This window comes from Heteronotia binoei, chromosome 21 (assembly GCF_032191835.1).
Source record: "Heteronotia binoei isolate CCM8104 ecotype False Entrance Well chromosome 21, APGP_CSIRO_Hbin_v1, whole genome shotgun sequence".
Lineage (NCBI taxonomy): Eukaryota > Metazoa > Chordata > Lepidosauria > Squamata > Gekkonidae > Heteronotia > Heteronotia binoei.
In genome coordinates, this window is record NC_083243.1 from 171154000 (window position 1) to 171168868 (window position 14869).

Here is a 14869-nt window from a genome sequence, read left to right on the forward strand (position 1 = left end):
CTGCTTAGGCAGCTGCACCCACTAAACGCCCAACACTTCCTTAAGCCCAAGTTTCAAGTCCTCTAAAAAGGCATCATTACCCTTGTCCAAAAGATGTACGCCATCGTTCCTGTATAAATCCGCGCAATCAGCCCAGATCCCAGGGTGAGGGAGAAAGTGGCCCAACCCCCCCGCAAGGGTTCTTTTAAGTTCTTAAATTGGCTTTGCGGCAAGCTTTCTCAATCGTCCATGGGTTCCAAGCCGCACGCCATACCCGGCATGGGATCATGGCTGACCACACTATCAAAGCCTGCAGCCAATGCCTCTTGATGCCTCGAAAGTCATCTTTGGCCTGCAACACAAGGGCTTTTCACTTGAGCAGACCTAAATCATTACCACCCAGATGTATAACAACAACATGTGGTGGCAACACATGCACGTCTTTGAACAAGAGGGGCAACAGGCCCGACCAATGGAGACCCTGCCGTCCACGCCATTCAATGGTGGCCCACTTGCTGAGCCCCAGCTGTGACCCGGCCGAAGTTCTCCTGGCCCGATGGGCAGCCCAAAACCCGAAACAGAAGCTTTGCTGACCATTTGGTCAAACGGTTTCTTAAGTGTTAACCCTAACCCCCAAAGCATTTAAAAACAGTGATGGCTCCCGTGTGCTGCTGTTATTTTCCCTCCCTGCAGTACCTAAATCGGATTCATTTTTCAACATTTCTATAGGCTCCAGCTGTGTGACTACTCAGAATACATTCGATGACCAGAGTCTGCCTGCAGAAGATCCAAGTATCACTGACCAGTCTATGAGGAGTAAGTACAGCATGCAGTCCTGTCTGCCACAGACCCTTGATAGAGAATGGATGTGGCCTATGCATACCTTTCCTATACATTAAGAGCATTGACCATGTCAAAACTCCAAATGCGCACTGCTGAACTTTTAACACTTATAACCCTGCTACCACAATGTTATAGGCCCTTTTCACACTTACCAGTGGAAACCGGAAGGGAGTCGGTATTGTGCCGCTTGCAGTAATCCGAGACAGGGATGGGAGTTTTCAGACACATGTTTTTTTTTTTCCGGTAGGGTTCCGTGATTGAAGCGAGCCATTTCACACTGTTCCGCTCTTATCTCGCTTCCACCAGCGCCAGCCATTTTTGCCTGCCGGCTCGCGATCTCCAGCTTATTATTATGTTTTTTTGGAACGTCGGGCTAAGATCGCTATAGCGCTATAGCGACGTATCACAACAGCAACACCATAGAGATGGCTAGGCTCTATTGAGATAAGTTACCAGGTTTCAGCGGTGGCGATATCTGGCATCTTAATGGAGCCCAGGCATCCCTATGGTGATGCTATTGTGATACGTCGCTATAGCACTATAGCGCTATAGCGATCTTAGCCCGATGTTCCAAAAAAAAAAAGAAGCCAGAGATCGCGCACGCCGGCGGGCGAAAAAGGGCGCGAAAACTGCTCCCGGGTTGGATACTGGACATTTCACACAGCACCCCATAGCGATTTCAACCCGGAAGGAGGGGTTGAAAAGTGGAAGAAGCTGCTCTTTGTTTGTAACGACTCAGGCACGCCTCACTACCGGGACAGCCGCGGGAGTGTGTGAAAAGGTGAGAGTATTCCGGTAGCAGCCAGTTACTGAATCGGGTCTGTCTGAAATGCCAGCAGAAACCCGTTACTGTTCAGTAACTGACCAGCTTCCATACCGGAATACATAGACTGTGTGAAAAAGCCCATGTACTCAGATCACTGTGTGGTGGAGAGACAATGGGCATTGAGGAGACTGCTTTATGTATTCACAGTGGCTTAAAATGCAGTTCATTTCAGAATAAAATAAACTGGAAAGTATTACTGTAACTGACACTTATATTTGTGACCCCTCAGCACGTGGAGAATGGAGTAATGTGTCACTTTCCGATGACGGTGATGAGGAAGAGAGTTGTGGGACTGAAAGGCAAGGAGCCGGGGAAGCTGCCCTGTCGGAACAGGAAGGAGGGGAAGGAGGTGTGCTCATGTGCTTGGTGATTACTCCACAGTAGCAAAGACCATTAATGCAGTAGGCTTGAACATGTTGAAAGAAATAGATTCTTTTTTATGTTTTCAAACATGAGTTAGAGGAACACAGTACTTCTGAAAAACTAAGCTTTGCCTCATTGTGCTTTCAGATAGTTCAGGAGATGAGAGGCCTGTATCACCAAGACAGCAAAAGAAAGATGAGAAGCGGGAAAATGAGGCACATCGGCAACGGAGGGTTGCTATGCTGAATGAGGTCGCCACTAAAATGATGAATCCAAGTCATTCAGAACATGCTGACGCCATAAAGCGCTTCGACAGCCTGATAACACTTGAAAACAGAAAGTTATCTGTCCTAGCAGAGGAGGGGGAACGTGACAGACAGGCATTGAATGAGGCCACACAGAAAACTGTAGATGTGATGAGGGCAGCCGTAGATATGCTAGCCAATATAGGTGACATTCTGAAGGGCAGTAGGGCAGAGACAAGGGTCAGTGATATAGCAGGCACTGGAGCATCATTGCCTTCTGTCACACATAGGCAACTACATGTTTCCTGTGACTGCAAACACGGTCAGGGAACATTGCCATCAGATATAACTTACCCAGTGTTGGCAGAAGACACTATGCCTGAGAGCCAGAGCCTCCTGGGCAATACTCCCTCCTCAAGTGACAGTGCTGTGGCTTCCCGTAGGGGCAAGAAACAATCATGCACAGGAAAGCAACGGATCTATTTTGAGCCATAATCAAATTTCCATACGGATATGTAAGGATAACTGCATGGAAGCTTGGTTTGGCAACTGCACACATATATGGATCTATTACAGATGTAAGTCCTGCTATACTGTTAAGTTATTTTGTTGTGTGTTTATGTAATGTTATTTATTGGTTTGCAGAAGGAATGCTCATCAAGGAAATTTGAAACTTATAGCCATAGTTTCCTTGCTTGCATCACTGCTGTTAACGCAGGTAAAATTTGTTTTGCTATGCTTGAAACCAAGGGCGACCCATTCCTAAACTGCGTTGTTCAGATACAACAGCTGTACAGCTGCTTGTCTCTTATGTTCCACGTTTTCCTGACTCACGTTATGTTATAATGTTATTTCACATTTTAATAAAGTTTATGTTTGACACATCTCACTCTGTGGGACTGAAAATCATTTCAGTGCAATGGCAACATACCAGAGAGACGTAGAGTGACGTCAAAAAACATATATTATTTATTATAACATTAAATTCTTTTTTAAACAGGATAACAGCATTGATATAGAACTATTTTTTATAACAATTAACCTATTCCCCAACAACCCCACCCGCTGTTAACGCATCCATCCTGGACTGCAGCGCTCTTTGCTCCCGCTCAAATAGCCGCATCCTCCTCTCCGTGGCGTCCAGTCTGTTATTGAAAGCAGTGACTGCAATTGAAGACGAAACCCAGTAAGTTTAATGCATGCAAATGACTGCCATGACATAACTGTAATGTAATTTGTGAGCACTCACATGTAGACCTGCGCAAAGCCTCTAATCGTGCTAATGCAGTGAGGAAATTTTCCCCGGGGCCTACATCATGCGGTGCGTCAGTTACTCCAGATGACCCTGCAATGAAAGCACACCCTCCATCTAAGCCACTTGTCGAAATGGGATGCATTGCTCTACCAAGCTTCTTCATTAAGCCTTGCTTACTTCACTGCCTTTCAGCAAGGGAACCCTTAGTGGTGCTGCAGAAGCAGGCAATCACCATCATTAAATGTTAGAGAAGACAGTGTTAGAGAAGACCATCATCTCAATTATCAATTATATGGGGTGGAATGTAATAGTTAAATTTGCTCTCTTTCCACCTCCCCCTCCATGCCCATTGTTTTCAATCTGCAGCACCTGAAGTTGCTGACAGCTTACGCTGCTGGCTGCCACCATCCTCCTCTACGTGTTCCTCTGGAGCCGCAACGCAAGGTACATCTTCCGCTGCGGCTTCCTGCGGCCGCTCCTGCTGCTCCGGTTCGCCTCCTGGGCTTGTGTCACTTAAGATGTGCCACATAACATATTTAATACTTGAAAAACATGCATACCGCAAACATTGCAGGAGCACGGTTAGATTGAACATGATGATCGCCTGCCTGCTAACAAACATCTGTAGTTTTCACTGCAGTGCTGTGTTTCTATTCCCTCCCTGCCACCCGCCCTCTCTGCCTTACTTATTCCCTCCATGACCTACCTAACTGCCTGGCTGCCTTTTGGCCTTCCCTCCTTCCTTCATGCCTTACTTAATGCCTTCATCCACCCCTCACCCACCCTCCCTTGCTCGATAAAGTAATGTGTGATAAGCAATTGGTGTCAGTCATGTCCTGCCACAAATAATGGGAAGTTATTAGCCATCTCGCTTCAACATCAGGTTGCTGTAACGTATATTATGTTGCCCCACGCCTGCTCACAGCCACAGTTATTGAGTTCAGTGTGCACCACCTGATGCAGTGGACGCTCGCTCAGGTGGTGTGCCACCATGCCCCTCCATTGGCACTTCAGGGCCCTCCACCGGTGGATCTGCTGCACCCCCTGCATCCTCCTGCCGCAATGGCAGCTGCTCCTGCTGCCCAGGTCTTGGACGGGTGTCAACTGTTCTATGTGATGGAAGCATTGTTAGACATTGGAATGAAGAAAACTCATACATGCAAGCACAGGGATTTACGTTTCTACCATGATACGTGATAGGGCTGCCTCTGCCTACCAATGCAAAAACACAGCCAAAGGCATCTTACAGCTCTGGTTAACTGAACATCACTGCGGACTACCCATTAGTTAACAAAATGCAGTCCTATAAGCATTGCGGCATCTAAGATGCATCTAATCAGTCCTGTGTGTTTAGTTATAATTTGAGAGTCATCACCATTACATTGGTGAGTGTAACCTTGGGCCATGCCACCATGGGGTGATGAACAGGAATTGCTATGCAAATTTTAGGCCCCATTTTTATTTATAGAAGCAATATCAGAACAGAGAAGTGTGTGTGTGGGGGGGGAGTGTTCTGTCATAGCATTTATGCCTTAAAGCAGTAATAATGGGGTGAACGTTCGTGTGTTGGGATTATACTCACAATCATCGTGCCTATCCTCCCAATGCGGTCTCCCTGCAAGCTCCCACAACTGCACCATCCTGTCGTGATAGGGTGTCCTTCCAGACACCCTTGGTATCCCTCCCCAGGCCTGCAGACTCACCATGAAATCGCAGCGCAGTCATTTAAATTTGGACCGACACTGCTCCGCGGTCCTGCTGTAGCCCCTCCTTCCTAGCCTCCTTGAAATGGCTGCATAAATAGCCCTCGTCTCCATGTGGGTGCTGGACATCAGCTCTTCCACATGGCTTTTGGTAATGTAGTATCGTAACAATGTAGTTTTGATTAAGAAAGATATCAGCCACCCCCCTGTATTTTGAATAATCCAATCAGGCCGCAATGCATGTGCTGATGAAATACGGCGGGCAAGACTACATTGTTGATTTGACCCCCCCCCCCCAAAAGGATATCAAACGGTTATTGTAGTGGTTTAAACAAGGCAACAGGCTTTATTAAAGGTATTGAGGAATACAGTAGCAAAGGAAATGCTGCAGCAACTTTATTATATGTAAAAGCATACTGTGTTTCAAAGCAGTAAAAAATAAAAAAAACATTTAAAACAGCGTTATCACGTAGTCACGTTACTGCGCAAGCGCGGAATTTAATGGCTGGCTTTCATTACCCACCTGAGTATGCTGGACAGATTCATCTACAAATTCATCTATGTCTTCTGTAAATGAACTCAGCTACAGCATTGCACACAATTTCCCCCGTCTCTGTCTCCTGTTAATAGCCCTGTAGTCAGCATCGTCTGGTTCAGGGCATAACACTGTTTCCACCTCTGCCATGTGAAGTTCAACTTCATGACTCTTTTCTTCACATATGTTGTGAAGGATAATGCATGCAGTGACAATGGAGAAAACGTTAGGAAGCTGAGCATTGAGTCTTGAAAGTAGCACACGCCAATGACCCTTAAGTCTTCCAAAAGCCCGATCTATGATGTTCCTTGTCCTGCATTGCCTCTTATTAAAATATTTCTGGATGGCCCCTCTAGGTGCCCTGAATGGAGTCATCAGCCAAAGCCTCAGTGGGTACGCTCCATCTGCCAAGACAAGCGGGGGGACTCTCATGTTGCCCATAGTCACCTTCGGATTACCAGGTACAAAGATTCCAGAATCCATGCCGTAGTACAGATTGCTGTTTGAGAAAACAAAGGCATCATGGGTCCTGCCACTGAACCCAACCTCAGCATCAATAAACCGGCTGGTATGATCGACCGTGCCTTGGAGGATCACCAAGCAGTACTGCTTTCGATTACTGAATTCCTCAAATTTTCTCCCAGGTGCACGTATCGGTATGTGCGTCCCGTCGATAGCCGCAAATGTATGAGGCATCCCAAGCTTCCCAAAACCATCCATAATCTGTTGAATAATAAAACAGAGTGGATCAGGTACCGGTTGTTGGCATAATGCAATACAATGGCCACATATTATCGATGGAAACCCCTCTCCGGCATTTAATTGTAACGTAATAATGCGAATCTCGCTAGGAAAATAGATATAACGTTGTAACGCAAAACTTGCAAGGAAAATAATAATAATAAAAAGGAAAACATACCTTTCCGATCTCATCACCAAGACGTACGACCTTGGAAAACAAACGTGACTCGAGGGCTTCACAAACCTCCATCACTATTCCATGAACGGTGGACACGCTGACGCCGAACTGGACACTGACCAGACGATAGGTTATTCCATTAGCAAGGTACCAGATTCCTGCAGTGAGCTGTTTCTCGGAGTGGACAGGAGACCTCATCCTTGTTGTTTGTCTGTCCATTTTATCCTTAACAATGGAATAGATCTCCAGGAATGTTCCTCTGCTCATCCGGAAGTGTGTTATCCATTGCTCGTCACTCCAAACAGCAAGCACGTAATTCTCCCACCAACCTACGCTACGTGGGTACACCCAATACCTGAGTGAGAAGCGCAAGCCTGCAAGATAGTGCCAACGAAGCATATTGCGGCGAGTGCACATTCCATGCAGTCCATGGCCGCTATCGGACACCGACGATGAGACTAGAGACCTAAAATTGCGCCTTCGTTTCCGGGATATATTGGCATGTGCATTGATGAGTTGCCTTGCCGCGTGTAGACACAGAACAAGTACCTCTATCATTGAATAAAGGCACGCCACAGTCTCAGTATCAAGATTCTCCATTGTGAGTGCTGATATCGCAGTAGAAATGGCTATGGGGGATGCTACCACCAATATTAAGGTATGCTTGAGCCAATAGTGCAGCTGAAACACCACACGTGATGTAGTTAGCCCGCGAAAATAATGGGGGAGGGCCAGTGGTCTTCGTCATTGGGTTATGTCGTTACGTTGTTACGCAATAACGCAACCAAGCATGCGCTTAAAAAAAAATCTGAAAGGCTTCCAATGCCAATCTGATTGTAATGCGAAAGCAATTTGCCACAGAGCTATATGTGAAGTTACCCCTCAACAGAGACCTGGTGCGAAATGCGCAGAGAAACGGTAGCAAATGCTGAATGCGAAATTGGTATCAATATTTTTGTCATGCTGCTGGCTGCTCCAAAGGTCTGCCATGAAGCGCCCTGTTTTGCCTTGCACTCTGGAGAGCTCAGCCTTGACCATCACCACCACAAAACAGTGTATGGTGGGCAAGTCTCATTGGCTTATGGTCTTCTGCAAGGTGATGGAGTACCAGAGAGCCAGGTGTTGAAGCAGCTGGTGAAAGACTACATCTCCATAAGAGAGTAGGGTTGACCATCCACAGCAATCATCTCACCAACGACGTGAGTGCTTCCTGTGCTCTCCACATAGCCTTTCTAGATGGCACTGTTGGCTTCCCCACAACCCACAACACCCTCATTGCACAGAGCCTTTTGTGGAGGGGCCCCTGTTCCCTCTCTACTTCTCCCTGCTGAGAGGATTTGAGCCTCTTCTTCCTCCAACTGGCTGCCGCTCTATCCTCTGGTAGTGACGTAGTGGGGTGCACCCTTTGCATATACCTGCAAAGGATGGAGGAGGTCAAGAGGAGGAGGACAACATTGGAAAGATAAAAGTCCACATCTGGTAAATCAATGGATCCTTAGAATTCTATCAAAATTTGGATACATGGCATACAGAAAATTGCATAGAGACTTATTTTTAGATGTTTGGAAATCATTTAAAGAAATCTATGTATAGATTTGCCATCATTGTAGTTATAATTTTGTCTTGTATTTATGTATTTTTTTATTTTTTTTAAAAAAAATTCACTTAGTTGTTGGATTTTAAGTTTCCCCCTTTGTTCTTTTTTCCTGTTCTTTTAAAAGAAATAAATAAGTTTTTAGACATCTGAGAACTGTATATGTATAAATTCAAATGTATTTCCAATTTCTATATATGAAAGTCACCCAATTGCATCTTTGTGCATTATGTTAATCATTAAGTACTCTGAAGATTATAATTGGGCCCCCATTGCAGTATATCATTAATAGAAGAAAATGCACCTGGGAGTGGATGCATTTCTGGGATATTCCACAGAATAGATCTCAGATTCAAATGTTTTCCCACAAGATTTGCTTTTTCTTTTATAGTTCCAAAGACAGTGGAATAAATGTGTGTTCGTAGATTGCTCTTAATGAAGCTTGTCTGCTAGTCACCTGAATACACTTGGATTTCCTCATGCCACTAGAAGGATTTTCCTATTTGTTTCTAATGGGAACAGCCATTCTTCTATCTGCTTGAAAAATGCATGATATTTCTAAAATTTTGCCTATGCTATTGATCTAAAAGACAGTACATTAAGGAGTCTTCGTCAGTTCAGGGTGGTGGGGTGGAGAAAAATACTGCGGCTATGGATATGATGATTTAAATATAACACACTATTACTAATTGGAGGAACCTTTCACACCTCTACGTAGAGATAGTGTGACAAACTATTTTTAAAAATTTAAAGAAATAAGAACCATTCAGAAAAGCAGTTTCAGAAGTTCATCAGAAAACCTGCAATGATATCTGGAATTAATTACTAACAAGAGAAAGATCAAGGCAATCATTTTGAAATATTTTTCATTTAAGGGAACCTTTCTACAAAGCTTGCCTGGTAAGAAACTATATATATGTGCCACTCAATCTTTGCATGCTGAGAAAAATTTCTAGGCACATTTTGGGATCCAATTGATGTAAGGCACTAACCAGAGCAGTTGGCCTGTACTATTGTCGCCTGCGCACTTTTTGAACTCACAAATTGCCTGTTCTTCTCATTGCAGGATAAAGTAGGTAGTGGTAGAAAAGCTGTTTTAGAAAGAAGCTTGGCTGATGTTACTGACTTACTCATTGAGGAACCCAAAGGTTTCCTGGAACAAGGCTGGGAAACTTAGAATATTTAGATGAATTTGTGTTAATTTTATGCTTATTAGGCAGTGGTAATTAAGATGGCAAATATGATGATGCAGAAATCAGAAAATACAATATGCTTCCTTTGAACTAAATTGCATTGTCCTTGGTAGGATTTGCTTGAAAATAAAAAGGACTGCAGCACTAGAAATAAATTTATTTTGATGACTCAAGAGCAGTTGAACAGGGCTTACTATTATAAGAAAAAGGAGAAAGTCTGCAACACAACAATGAAATAAAAGTTTGTCTGTGGCTTGTTAGGTGAAATGAATTTGCAGGAAAAGAGACTCCTTTCAGCTCAGAGGCCACTTCTCCCAATCCCTTGAGTCCATAAAAGCATATAGTTTTAGCCAGCAAAGAGCTGACTTTCAGTCATTATTCCCAGAAGCCAAGCGTATACACACTGATGAAGACAGCACAGTTCATGTTTTGATGGCTAGTCGCTCCTGGGGGTGGGGGGAGGGGGAAGCAGGCTTCAGTGGAACTGACAGGCATGCATATGACTAGTTTAGCAATATGACTGGAAGTCAGCACAGGGTAGTAAAGAAGAAGATATTGAATTTGTATCCTGCTGTTCACTCTGAATCTCAGAGTGTCAGACCAACTCACAATCTCCTTTACCCTCCTCCCACACAACAAACACCCTGTGAGGTAGGTGGTGCTGAGAGAGCTCTCCAAGAAGCTGCCCTTTCAAGGACACTACGAGAGCTATGACTGACCCAAGGCCATTCCAGCAGCTGCAAGTGGAGGAGTGGGGAATCAAATCTGATTCTCCCAGATAAGAGTCAGTGCATTTAATCACTACACCAAACCGGCTCTGTAAAAACCTACAGCTTCCATGAGCCTGAGATCTACTGTCTTTGCATTCAGAATCAAAGTGTCCATTGCTATGAGAGGGAGAGCAGAACAAATATCTGATTGTAAGTGTACAGACCATATTTCTTTACAAAGACAGTGTCACATGCACAATGCATCAGAAATGAAGGAAATCGTTGTTTCTCACAGAACCATTTATTCTTTGCAGGTGAAGGATGGATCTGCTGAGTCTACTCTGAGGTCCAGAAAAAAACCTTCCTGGAGGAAATCATGGTGGTTGCCTTTCGTTAAAGTTATCCAGCAGTCCACTGGAGAAGCTTGTGCTTGACACAAAGTAACTTTTGATCTTCATTAGGTAAGTTCTTTTTAAAACAAAGTTTCAGGCTACTGGTACAATAAGCTGTGATCCTCCTTAGTCCTTCAGGCTCCCAACCTCTTTGCTTTGTTGTGCCTCTCTAGTAGAATTCCTTGTTCAAATAGACCCTCAGGTGATTTTGTAACTCAAGTTTTCCATTGTATACTACCGAGATTCTCCTATAACAGCCTAACTCTGAACATAATCAGGTAGCTTGTTCCAGGACAGTACATTTTAGTTAATGTAAAACGATTTGCCTAAAGCTTTCATTTATTACTAAAACCCTTCCTTCTCCTCATGAATACATCTGTGGTATATGTAGGAAATAATATTGTTAAAAGTAATGTTGCTATAAAATCAATGTGGAGACAGCATTTACTGTTATAAGAAGTAACATATCCTTCTGAGGAAGCCTCCATTTCACTGTCCATTAATCCCTCCACAATTCTCAGAGATGGACTTTTACCCTTAACTCTTTTTCCTTCTTCTAAAAACAACTTATAAATATAGAAAGAGACCATTATGTCTTTATTGTACTAGTACTGTTCAAGTTCTTAAAAGGAAATACAATAGTAACTTGTATTTAATTTTGATTTTCTCAGTGTTAAAAATGCAAAGGAGAAACTACACACTCGTGACTGAATTCATGCTCACAGGGCTGACAGATATCCCAGAGCTACAGATCTTCCTATTTGTGATGTTCATTGCTGTTTATGCCATCACCCTGGTGGGTAATTTGGGTGTGATTGCCTTAATCAGATTGTGTCCTCAGATCCACACTCCTATGTACTTTTTTCTCAGCCATTTGTCTTTCCTTGACATTTGTTATTCATCTTCTGTCACCCCCAAGTTGCTAACCGATCTCTTAAAAGAGAAGAAGCTAATTTCTTCTGCTGGCTGTTTCACTCAGCTTTACTTTTATGCTGGATTTGCCACCACCGAATGCTATCTTCTGGCAGTGATGGCTTATGACCGCTATGTGGCTATTTGTAGCCCACTACTCTATTTAGTTATCATGTCTCTAAGAAAGCGTATATACTTGATAGCTGTTTCCTATGCTGCAGGGTTTACAAATGCCTTGATCCATACGGTTGCTGCTTCTAGGCTATCTTTCTGTGGCCTAAATACCATTGATCATTTTTACTGTGAGGGCCCTCCGCTGTTTGCTCTTTCATGTTCTGATGTCAGTCTCAATGAACTGTTGATGTTTGTGTGTGTTGCATTCAATTGGGTATCAACCATGCTTACCATTATTGTCTCTTACACCTGCATCCTGATCACCATTTTAAAGATCAGTTCTTCCAAGAGTCGTCAGAAAGCCTTCTCCACTTGCACATCCCACCTCATTGTTATAATCATTTTCTTTGGAGGCTTTTGTATCATGTATGGACGTCCTAGCTCTAGACAAACTCACAACCTAGATAAAGTAGTCTCTCTGTTCTATATAGTGGTTACTCCCATGTTGAATCCCATGATATATAGTTTGAGAAATACTGAGGTGAGGAATGCCTTCAACAAATTTCTGGGAAGATCTGTTTTCCAGCACATGTGACAATACAAGTTTTAATATATCAGTTTTCTTAAGCTGTTATAATTTACCTAGGTAAAAAAGAAAACACAAATAACTTCAGGTAAAAGCAAATCTTGTTGGATGCCAGTCAAAGCATTCAGTCACTTAATAGATGAGAAGAAGTGTACATGACTGGGGAGACCCAGTGGTTCCACTAGTTTCAATACACCCAGCAGGCTTTCTTTGTCCCTCAACCCATCTCTCTAATTTGCCTGGAGAGATAACAGGAGGACTTTCTTTAACCGCTCATCTGTCTTTCCGGACCTATCTTATTCCACCCATTTGGGGGAGAAAATGTGTGTGTACAAGTAATCATTGGGGTAAAGTTCCACAGTGCATCATGACTGATGATCTGTTGATGATTTGTTGATGATTTTGATGAAACCTTTGGGACCTTCCTGCTCCCAAATCAGGTATAGCGTGTGCATGAAACGGTAGGATTCTTCTATAGAAGACAGTATGAGATGTATAGTTGTGTTTTTGTATTATCCAGGTTGACAATAGAAACTTATTGCACAGTAAGAAATGTAATATCAGAATTATCCCAGGAATCTCACCTGAGTCTTCATAGTGTAGTTATCCTACCATCAGTCTATGGAATCATAATCCATCCAACCAAGAGGAACTTGACCAGCAACAGAAAGACCTATCTGATTCCCACCGAAATGATTTATGTTGAGGCGTTCTACCTGGAAGACATTACCTTCAGAATGACTTGCATACATGTTAGCAAACTATTCACCGTTATGTCCTTCATGTTGGTAATATAAATTGTAACTACTTTTAACATCTATTTTATTTGGGGTTTTTTTGTGTTTAATACTTAAGGGGGAAGATGTAGAGACATTATCATACAAGTGGGACTTCTTAACTTAATTAAGGAAATACTAATATGTGGAAATGCCCTAAGGCAGGGGTGTCAAACATGCAGTCCTATCAGGCCCTCGAGCAATTGGCTGTCATCTGCTTCCTTCTCCCTATATCTTGTTTCCTTCTGCATAATAGTTTGCTTTGCAAGGCTTGCTCAATTGCACAGGAGCTACTGAGCAAAACCTCTTTTTTCTCCATTGGCTGAGGCTCCTCCCATGGGGAGGAAGGGGGGAAGGCAGAGCTTGTTTTTTCCAGGCTCTCTCAATTGTACAGCAAAGCTACTGAGTAAAAGCCTCTTTTCCTTCTATTGGCTGAGGCTCCCCCCTTCCAGTCCCCTGGGGAAGGAAGGAAAGAGCCAAAGCTTCCTTTGCCCAATTCCTTTTAAGACCAATGAGTGCTAATGTTTTAAACTTGTTTTAAGCTTTTTAAAAAAATATTTAATTGTGTTTGTTTGTGTTCTTTATAAAGTTTGTATCTCTGCTACGTAATCTTAAATAGTTACATGCGTGGCCCAGCCTGACATGGCCCAACTCAACCTGACATGGCCCGGCCCAACAAGGTCTCACTTATGTCAGATTCGGCCCTCATGAGTTTGACACCCCTGCCCTAAGGTCACATGGGGCCTGAAGGAAGCAGAGGCCTGAAGACCACTGTAGAAATTGTTGGGCCATTCTTCTGATTAAAGATGTTTTCTATGCCAGTCATCATTTCTCTTATGTATGTTTATGAATCCAAGAACATTACAGGAAGGAGGGGGTGTTATTGGAGAACATCAACTACTTACAACCACAACCATCCCTACATTCAAGCTTAGTTGACTCTTTTTCATAGTAAGTCTGGCAGCAGAAACCTAATCTCAGCCCAAGGACACAATAGATATGCATTGGGCTGACTGATTAACTCAAATTAGAGTCCCCATTGTGATACAATTGTACAAGAGCTATTTCATGTGGTTGGAATGCTAATCTTGTTCCATGAACTGAGCTCTTTTACATTTCCATCAGTAAGAAAACGTTGGAGATTTACATTGTCTTTATTTACACTATGCCTTTCTTACTGTGGCTCAAAAGTAAATTAGGGGAGGGACAGTGGCTCAGTGGTAGAGCATCTCCTTGGGAAGCAGAAGGTCCCAGGTTCAATCCCTGGCATCTCCAAAAAAGGGTCCAGGCAAATAGGTGTGAAAAACCTCAGCTTGAGACCCTGGAGAGCCGCTGGCAGTCTGAGAAGACAATACTGACTTTGATGGACCAAGGGTCTGATTCAGTATAAGGCAGCTTCATATGTTCATATGTTCAAAATTTCATTTAAATTGTATTCCCTCCCTTGTTGGTACCCAAAGTCAAAAGTATTTCAGGATTTTTAGCTTTTACACAAATCAAGAACCCCTACAAGCTGCTCTTGTACAAGTATTTTATAGGCACAGATGTATGTTGTCTAGTGGAGTACTTTATGAGCAATTCTGTATGCCTTTGTGGGATCTAGTATGTTGTCAGGGCTGGCCCTGCCACTAGGCAAACTAGACAACTGCCTAGGGCACCGGCCTTCTGGGGATGCCAAAATGGGTGACTTGGTGATGTTGTCAGTGCATGGGGGGAGCACCAAAAGTTAGCCTTGCCTAGGGTTCCAGACAGTCTAGGGTTGGCCATGTATGTTGTAATTCACTACCCAATTTGGTGATGATGATGAAGCCCATAAAAGTAATTTCCTGAGTGACTGCTATTCTGTCACAATTTTGTCTGACCATCACAGCAACACTGTATTCTAGCGCTACACTGTAATCTTGTGCCATAGTATTGGACCAAG

General features: G+C 43.4%; 1 protein-coding gene across 1 annotated transcript; it reads left to right on the plus strand.

Annotated features, from left to right (window-relative positions):
• The first annotated feature begins 11221 nt into the window (after positions 1-11221).
• Positions 11222-12178, plus strand: LOC132589694 (olfactory receptor 5AP2-like). Its single transcript, XM_060262424.1, has one exon. It carries the CDS (start codon positions 11237-11239, stop codon positions 12176-12178), a length of 942 nt encoding a protein of 313 aa, XP_060118407.1. The 5' UTR covers positions 11222-11236.
• Positions 12179-14869: the final 2691 nt, after the last annotated feature.